Source organism: Gobio gobio (genome assembly GCF_949357685.1).
Source record: "Gobio gobio genome assembly, chromosome: 17".
NCBI lineage: Eukaryota > Metazoa > Chordata > Actinopteri > Cypriniformes > Gobionidae > Gobio > Gobio gobio.
The window spans coordinates 52,280,937-52,290,573 of NC_137110.1; the positions used below are offsets into that span (position 1 = coordinate 52,280,937).

The window sequence follows — 9,637 nt, forward strand, 5'->3', positions numbered from 1 at the left end:
AGCAAGTTATTATGCATATGTGTTTGGGACAGAGCGGAACCAGGTCGCATTTACAGCAGATATATGCAGCCCATAATAAATAAAAGCACGAGACGTACTGGGGTCGGAGAAGAACCCCGGAAAATGTGACCGTCTGTTGCAAAACACGCGCCGTGGTTCAGCTGCGCGAGAGAACACTGGCAGGGTTGCCAGGTTTACACAACAAAACCCACCCATTCGTTACTCAAAACTAGCCCAAAACAAGCTCAATCGCGTTTCGGGAGGTTCTCCGGTAAACATCGCGTTCGGGGGGTTAAATATGTGTGTTTTTTTTGCAGGGCTGCCTGCTAAAGTTCTCATTCCAGGGGATAAATATCACATAATTGAGATCGCTTCAAACCGCGGACATGAGACGCAGCCCGCGGCAACAGTGTAGAAGTAGCCCAATTCCGCGGAAAAAACGCGGTCTTGGCAACACTGACTGGCAGTGTGAAAGCTCCCGCTCTCCACACACACACACACACACACACACACAGCTTCTGCTGTGTCGACGCGTCGTTGCAGCCCTAACACACACACACACACACACTCCAGTGTAGATCAGCTGTACACACACACACACACACTCCAGTGTAGATCAGCTGTACGCACACACACACACACACACACACACACAAACTCCAGTGTAGATCAGCTGTACACACACACACACTCCAGTGTAGATCAGCTGTACACACACACACACACACACACACACACACACTCCAGTGTAGATCAGCTGTACACACACACACACACACACACACACACACTCCAGTGTAGATCAGCTGTACACACACACACACACACACACACACACACACACACACACACTCCAGTGTAGATCAGCTGTACACACACACACACACACACACACACACACACTCCAGTGTAGATCAGCTGTACACACACACACACACACACACACACACACACACACACACACACTCCAGTGTAGATCAGCTGTACACACACACACACTCCAGTGTAGATCAGCTGTACACACACACACACACACACACACACACTCCAGTGTAGATCAGCTGTACACACACACACACACACACACACACACACACACACACACACACACACACACACACACTCCAGTGTAGATCAGCTGTACACACACACACACACACACACACACACACACACACACTCCAGTGTAGATCAGCTGTACACACACACACACACACACACACACACTCCAGTGTAGATCAGCTGTACACACACACACACACACACACACACACACACACACACACTCCAGTGTAGATCAGCGGTTCTCTATGTAAATATAGTAAAGTGTAATTTATTCCTGTGATCAAAGCTGAATTTTCTAACTAATGAAACCTGATTGTAAAGTGTTTCCGAGAAGTCGTCCTCACGTAAGGCCAGTAACGACTGGACCAGAGTGGACCAGAGTGGACCAGAGTGGACCAGAGCTCTAGGAGTAAATCTGGGAAGTGTGTTCTGGATGAATGAGTGTTCGGGTTCGAGGACGCCAGTCAGAGGTCAAGAACTCAGAGGAACAGAACAGCTCATTCAGAAACACGACACTAGGACGACATGTGCAGACCGATATAACCCTTCAGTCGGGTCACCAGCGGGTCAGGGGCCTCACACACACACACACACACACACACACACACACACACACACTAAAGGCTGAGCGGAGACACGGGCATCTCAAACTGCAGGACTACACCAAACATGACAAGAGCAATGAGAGCTACTGAACACACTCACAACACACACACTCTCACACTCACAACACACACACACTCACTCACGCCGCATTCGCACGGCCGTCGGCGGCAACGCTTCTCGTTTACTTTGAATGGGTGACGTCATGCGCTGACGAACTGAATTGTGGGTTCCGTCGCGGCGCTTCACTCGCGTTGCAAGCGGCAAAAGTTGAAGATTTCTCAACTTTTCAAGCGCCAACGCAGGCGTCATCCAATCAGATCACCCTATGCAAATATCCTAGAGCAGACGCTAGCCAATCGTGTCTGTTTAAAACACCGGTGAATGAAGAGCGAATGAAGAGTGAATGAAGAGTGAAGAACGATCTAAAATGGAGGAAAAGCTAATAATTGCGGTGGATAATCACCCGGTCCTTTACTACCAATCATTATTTACATACCGGCACACAAACCGGAGAGACCAGGCCTGGAAGGAGGCGGCAGAGACGGTTGGAGAATCTGGATCATGCTTGTATTCCGTCCGTGCTCTGTTTATCAGTGAATGACAGGCAGCATATCATATCATATCATATATCATATGTGTGGTTCAAATAGGCGCTGTCCCCCAGCCAAATGAGGAATCAAATATTAAAGTGATCAGTTTTCATACACAAAATAGTCTCACAGACTAGCTGTCAAAAAAGGCGCTTTTTTGTGTTGTGTTGTGGTCCAAGCGGCAAGTAATGTGATTGGCTGTTGTCACTATGACGGTCGCGTCAGCACCAAGTTTCAGCCTTGCCCTCCGTCAAGCGTTGATGCCGAAGCCCTGTGTGAATGCGGAGAGACATTCCATAGGCGTAATGGTTTTTATACCGTACAAACCGTATTTTCTATCCCCTTACACTGCCCCTAAACCTACCCATCACACACACACACACACACACACACACACACACACACACACACACACACACACACACACACTCACACTCACACTGCCCCTAAACCTACACACTAGGGATGGGTCGCGATTTTCGAATATTCGATTAGTTATTTAATTATAGAATATCGAATAGTATGTGCGATTATCGTCCAAAAAAAATCCCCATGTTGTCGGTGCTGACGCGTTCATGTAACCAGAGGCGCTGCCAGTAACGCTCCTAAAGCTGCCAGTAACGCTCCTAAAGCTGCCAATAACGCTCCTAAAGCTGCCAGTAACGCTCCTAAAGCTGCCAGTAACGCTCCTAAAGCTGCCAATAACGCTCCTAAAGCTGCCAGTAACGCTCCTAAAGCTGCCAGTAACGCTCCTAAAGCTGCCAATAACGCTCCTAAAGCTGCTAAAGCTGCCAGTAACGCTCCTAAAGCTGCCAGTAACGCTCCTAAAGCTGCCAATAACGCTCCTAAAGCTGCCAATAACGCTCCTAAAGCTGCCAGTAACGCTCCTAAAGCTGCCAATAACGCTCCTAAAGCTGCCAATAACGCTCCTAAAGCTGCCAGTAACGCTCCTAAAGCTGCCAGTAACGCTCCTAAAGCTGCCAGTAACGCTCCTAAAGCTGCCAGTAACGCTCCTAAAGCTGCCAGTAACGCTCCTAAAGCTGCCAGTAACGCTCCTAAAGCTGCCAGTAACGCTCCTAAAGCTGCCAATAACGCTCCTAAAGCTGCCAATAACGCTCCTAAAGCTGCCAGTAACGCTCCTAAAGCTGCCAGTAACGCTCCTAAAGCTGCCAATAACGCTCCTAAAGCTGCCAGTAACGCTCCTAAAGCTGCCAATAACGCTCCTAAATCTGCTAAAGCTGCCAGTAACGCTCCTAAAGCTGCCAGTAACGCTCCTAAAGCTGCCAGTAACGCTCCTAAATCTGCTAAAGCTGCCAGTAACGCTCCTAAAGCTGCCAGTAACGCTCCTAAATCTGCTAAAGCTGCCAGTAACGCTCCTAAAGCTGCCAGTAACGCTCCTAAAGCTGCCAATAACGCTCCTAAATCTGCTAAAGCTGCCAGTAACGCTCCTAAAGCTGCCAGTAACGCTCCTAAAGCTGCCAATAACGCTCCTAAATCTGCTAAAGCTGCCAGTAACGCTCCTAAAGCTGCCAGTAACGCTCCTAAAGCTGCCAATAACGCTCCTAAATCTGCTAAAGCTGCCAGTAACGCTCCTAAAGCTGCCAGTAACGCTCCTAAAGCTGCCAGTAACGCTCCTAAAGCTGCCAGTAACGCTCCTAAAGCTGCCAGTAACGCTCCTAAAGCTGCCAGTAACGCTCCTAAAGCTGCCAATAACGCTCCTAAAGCTGCCAGTAACGCTCCTAAAGCTGCCAGTAACGCTCCTAAAGCTGCCAATAACGCTCCTAAAGCTGCCAGTAACGCTCCTAAAGCTGCCAGTAACGCTCCTAAAGCTGCCAATAACGCTCCTAAATCTGCTAAAGCTGCCAGTAACGCTCCTAAAGCTGCCAGTAACGCTCCTAAAGCTGCCAATAACGCTCCTAAATCTGCTAAAGCTGCCAGTAACGCTCCTAAAGCTGCCAATAACGCTCCTAAATCTGCTAAAGCTGCCAGTAACGCTCCTAAAGCTGCCAGTAACGCTCCTAAAGCTGCCAATAACGCTCCTAAAGCTGCTAAAGCTGCCAGTAACGCTCCTAAAGCTGCCAGTAACGCTCCTAAAGCTGCCAATAACGCTCCTAAATCTGCTAAAGCTGCCAGTAACGCTCCTAAAGCTGCCAATAACGCTCCTAAATCTGCTAAAGCTGCCAGTAACGCTCCTAAAGCTGCCAATAACGCTCCTAAATCTGCTAAAGCTGCCAGTAACGCTCCTAAAGCTGCCAATAACGCTCCTAAAGCTGCTAAAGCTGCCAGTAACGCTTCTAAAGCTGCCAATAACGCTCCTAAATCTGCTAAAGCTGCCAGTAACGCTCCTAAAGCTGCCAATAACGCTCCTAAAGCTGCTAAAGCTGCCAGTAACGCTTCTAAAGCTGCCAATAACGCTCCTAAAGCTGCTAAAGCTGCCAGTAACGCTCCTAAAGCTGCCAGTAACGCTCCTAAAGCTGCCAATAACGCTCCTAAAGCTGCCAGTAACGCTCCTAAAGCTGCCAATAACGCTCCTAAAGCTGCCAGTAACGCTCCTAAAGCTGCCAATAACGCTCCTAAAGCTGCCAGTAACGCTCCTAAAGCTGCCAATAACGCTCCTAAAGCTGCCAGTAACGCTCCTAAAGCTGCCAGTAACGCTCCTAAAGCTGCCAGTAACGCTCCTAAAGCTGCCAGTAACGCTCCTAAAGCTGCTAAAGCTGCCAGTAACGCTCCTAAAGCTGCCAATAACGCTCCTAAAGCTGCTAAAGCTGCCAGTAACGCTCCTAAAGCTGCCAGTAACGCTCCTAAAGCTGCCAATAACGCTCCTAAATCTGCTAAAGCTGCCAGTAACGCTCCTAAAGCTGCCAGTAACGCTCCTAAAGCTGCCAGTAACGCTCCTAAAGCTGCCAGTAACGCTCCTAAAGCTGCCAATAACGCTCCTAAAGCTGCCAATAACGCTCCTAAAGCTGCCAATAACGCTCCTAAAGCTGCCAGTAACGCTCCTAAAGCTGCCAATAACGCTCCTAAATCTGCTAAAGCTGCCAGTAACGCTCCTAAAGCTGCCAGTAACGCTCCTAAAGCTGCCAATAACGCTCCTAAATCTGCTAAAGCTGCCAGTAACGCTCCTAAATCTGCTAAAGCTGCCAGTAACGCTCCTAAAGCTGCCAATAACGCTCCTAAATCTGCTAAAGCTGCCAGTAACGCTCCTAAAGCTGCCAGTAACGCTCCTAAAGCTGCCAATAACGCTCCTAAAGCTGCTAAAGCTGCCAGTAACGCTCCTAAAGCTGCCAATAACGCTCCTAAAGCTGCCAGTAACGCTCCTAAAGCTGCCAGTAACGCTCCTAAAGCTGCCAGTAACGCTCCTAAAGCTGCCAGTAACGCTCCTAAAGCTGCCAGTAACGCTCCTAAAGCTGCCAATAACGCTCCTAAAGCTGCCAGTAACGCTCCTAAAGCTGCCAGTAACGCTCCTAAAGCTGCCAGTAACGCTCCTAAAGCTGCCAGTAACGCTCCTAAAGCTGCCAGTAACGCTCCTAAAGCTGCCAGTAACGCTCCTAAAGCTGCCAGTAACGCTCCTAAAGCTGCCAATAACGCTCCTAAAGCTGCCAGTAACGCTCCTAAAGCTGCCAATAACGCTCCTAAAGCTGCCAGTAACGCTCCTAAAGCTGCCAGTAACGCTCCTAAAGCTGCCAGTAACGCTCCTAAAGCTGCCAGTAACGCTCCTAAAGCTGCCAGTAACGCTCCTAAAAGCTGCCAGTAACGCTCCTAAAGCTGCCAGTAACGCTCCTAAAGCTGCCAGTAACGCTCCTAAAGCTGCCAGTAACGCTCCTAAAGCTGCCAGTAACGCTCCTAAAGCTGCCAGTAACGCTCCTAAAGCTGCCAGTAACGCTCCTAAAGCTGCCAGTAACGCTCCTAAAGCTGCCAGTCCGCTCTCAGGGTGTTTTATACTGGGCACGTTTGCTGCGGTCCGAGTCTGATTGTTCCCTCCGCCTCCGCAGTGTTGGTCTGGTTTCACACTCAACTTGAACCCTGGTGCGTTTGCGTTCATCTTGCGTCATCACAAACGTGCACGGGTGTGATAGAAAACAGAACGCGGGTCATTAATTGGGCTTTTTTCAATTAATTTGGTGCTATTATGTGCAGCTGAGTAAACGACACTTGGGTTTACCATATGTGTGTCGCTTGAAGGCGGCTTTGCTGCTTGACTCTTTTGAGGAGACGGTGAATTGCCATTCATTTGCTGCCCTGATTGCACTCTATGGCGAATACACTGCAGGCTCGCTCTCGCGATCGTATCTCAGCTAAATCATCAACACTATCATCTCTTACGTGTATGTTATTGAACTAATGACATTGTAATCGGCTAAAACGCATGCGCTGGTTACTTTCTTCCAGAACTAGTGCGCACCCGAGTGTTGTTTGCACATTCACGTAAATCACACAATCTCTCTCTCTCTCTGTTTATGTGTGTAGTCTATACATGTGTACATGCGTGCATGCGGGGGAGGAGTTGCAATTTTCGAATAAAAATCGAATAATTCCCAGCGATCTTCGAATATCATTTTTGCTTGAAATGCCCATCCCTACCACACACACACACACACACACACACACACACACACACACACACACACACACACACACACACACACACACACACACACACACACAGGAGACTGTGCAGTTCACTTTCTGTGAAAAAAAACCTCATTCTGTGATTTATAAGCATTTTGAAAAGTGAGGACATCCTGATATTTCACAAAAACATGCCCACACACACACACACACACACTAGGAGTGTGTTGTACCGATCTGACGATGGAGGGCAGGCCCCACTCAGTGCTGAGCAGGCGTTTGCTGTGCAGGCGTCCCTGCGGGTCCACATTACGGTCCAGCACATCCACCCCGAGCACACTGGGGTTCATTGGGTTGGGGTATTTCTGCATGGCCGCCTTGGTCACGGTTTCCCACGGGTGGCTGAGAGAGACACAAGAGCAGCTCATATTACAGACATCACGGCTGTAGAACACACACACACATCTGCGCAGAACCACACATAATGATACATCCTTTACAATAAACACTGCAATATTCCTTTCATGGTGACTTTAAAGAACATAGATATGGTTTTTAAATACATGTCTGCATGCTTTTATGAATATGGACGCGTGTGTGAAATGAAGTAAATAGTTAAAACAGTCGCTCCTAAAATAGGAACAGCTTGTACATTCATACAGTCATATGAATGGTTGCCTAGGAGACCGGCAGCGGTCATGTGACACGTGACGCCCATGTAGGTGAAAGGTCGCCTGCACTCGTCGTCAAGGAGAGTTGAGCAATGCGCCGCACATTCACACACGCGGGGTCAGAGGTCAATGTCCAGATGATGCGACTGTTATTATGACCCACTGAAGCCGTCGCATTCAATTCTTATTATGTCCAATAATGCAGACAATAAATATGAATATGCTAGACTGCAAATCTTAATTCTACACAAGCATTGCTTCTTATTGGTTATTGTATTTATAGTCTTTGTATGGTTATTGTATTCTTGAGAGGAACGGAAAAAAGAATCGCATTATAATAAAGTACAGATGACAATAAAGTTCTTATAACAGATCATGTGACCCGAGCTCAACACCAGTCAATAATCTGTGCCAATATCCAACAATATGGGTCAAAATTATCAATTTTAGGATATTAATAATGTTCCATGAGGCTATTTCTACCGTAAATATATCATAAATGTATTATTAGTAGCAATATGCATTGCGAAGGACTTCATTTGGACAACTTTAAAGGAGATTTTCTCCATATTTGCATCCGCAGAGTCCAAATTTTTAAATAATATTCAGTTTTACAGATGACAAAGTTCTTATAACAGATCATGTGACCCGAGCTCAACACCAGTCAATAATCTGTGCCAATATCCAACAATATGGATCAAAATTATCAATTTTTCTGTCATGCCATAAATCATTAGGATATTAAGATCATGTTCCATGAGGATATTTCTACCGTAAATGTATTATTATTAGTAATATGCATTGCGAATGACTTCATTTGGACAACTTTAAAGGAGATTTTCTCAATATTTAGATTTTTTTGCACCCTCAGATTCCAGATTTTCAAATATTGTCCTAATAAACCACACATCAATTATTTATACAACTTTTGTATGATCTACACATCTCAATTTCATAAAAATTGCCCCTTTTGACTGGTTTTGTTGTCCAGGGTCACATGCTTTAGGGTCTTAAAGGGATAGTTCAACCAAAAATCCTTTACTCGCCCTCAAATTATGAGTTTCTTTCTTCTGTTGAACACAAAAGACGACATTTTGTACCCAAAAAGTTATTGGACCCCATTGACTTCCATTGTATTTTTTTTCCAATCTACTTTAGGGTACCGACATTCCTTAAAATATTATCTTTAGTGCTCAACAGAAGAAAGAAACTCATAACTTGAGGATGAATAAATGACATTATTAATTTGTAAGGTGTACTGTCCCTTTAACTAGCCTTCCAAGGACACGCCGGTTATATTGTGTAACTAACCGGCGACTACTTCACATCTCTTTATCGAGTTTATTTAGTAACACTTGGTTCTCTGGGTGCAGTCATCGTTTAGTTACAGTTAATAGTCTTTAATGATGTCGATAAAATCCTTCACTTATCACTTCAGATAGCGTTAGCCGCATTAGCATATAAATAAAGTTACACAACATCGCTTTTACATCACTAACACTTTTGGTACGCCTATGTCAAATGTGCAATATAACCCCCCCCACACACACACACACATATATATATATATATTAATACATAATGGAGATTTTTTATCAAACTGAATGTTTGACAGGAAAAGCCGTTGAGAGATTGGCGCGCGTCGTGCACGAGCTAACCGCGCGGCGCAAACCCCCGTCATTCAAGCTCTTCCACCTCATTAAAAATTAAACATAAGACTTTCACTAACTTGAAAATGTGTTCCGACGTCCAGATCTTCATGGTTCTTGGTGTGTTGTAGATGTTTAATGCGCGAGGGCTGCTCGGAGACACCGCGCCGCTTCCGCCGTCCGTTCGAGAACACACCGAGGCTCTGGTCCCGCCCACCGGTGACGCACGCACTGGCGCAGACGCTATCCAGCCAATCAGAGCTCGGCGATCTGAATGGAAAACCTCCCGCCCAGAGAATGTGCGCGTGCACGTGTGGAACTATGGAACAGACATTTAAAGTTCACACTAGGAACATTGCATGAGGAGAAGTTGCGTCATGTGCACACACGTGTTGACGCGGCTCACACGACCTCATTTCACTCAAGGATACACCGATCAGGCATAACATTATGACCACCTCCTAATATTGTGACCCGTCGAGGCATG

General features: G+C 46.6%; 1 protein-coding gene across 1 annotated transcript in view; it reads right to left on the reverse strand.

Moving 5' to 3' along the window:
- Positions 1–9,366, reverse strand: part of prelid3b (PRELI domain containing 3) — a 21,400-nt gene extending 12,034 nt beyond the window's left edge. Inside the window, exons 1-2 of the mRNA XM_079841280.1 lie at positions 9,231–9,366; positions 7,064–7,232 (exon numbers count right to left, since the gene is read on the reverse strand). Of these exons, the coding sequence (XP_079697406.1) occupies positions 7,064–7,232; positions 9,231–9,262 (201 nt within the window). The 5' untranslated portion in view covers positions 9,263–9,366. The remainder of the gene's footprint in view (positions 1–7,063; positions 7,233–9,230) is intronic.
- Positions 9,367–9,637: the final 271 nt, after the last annotated feature.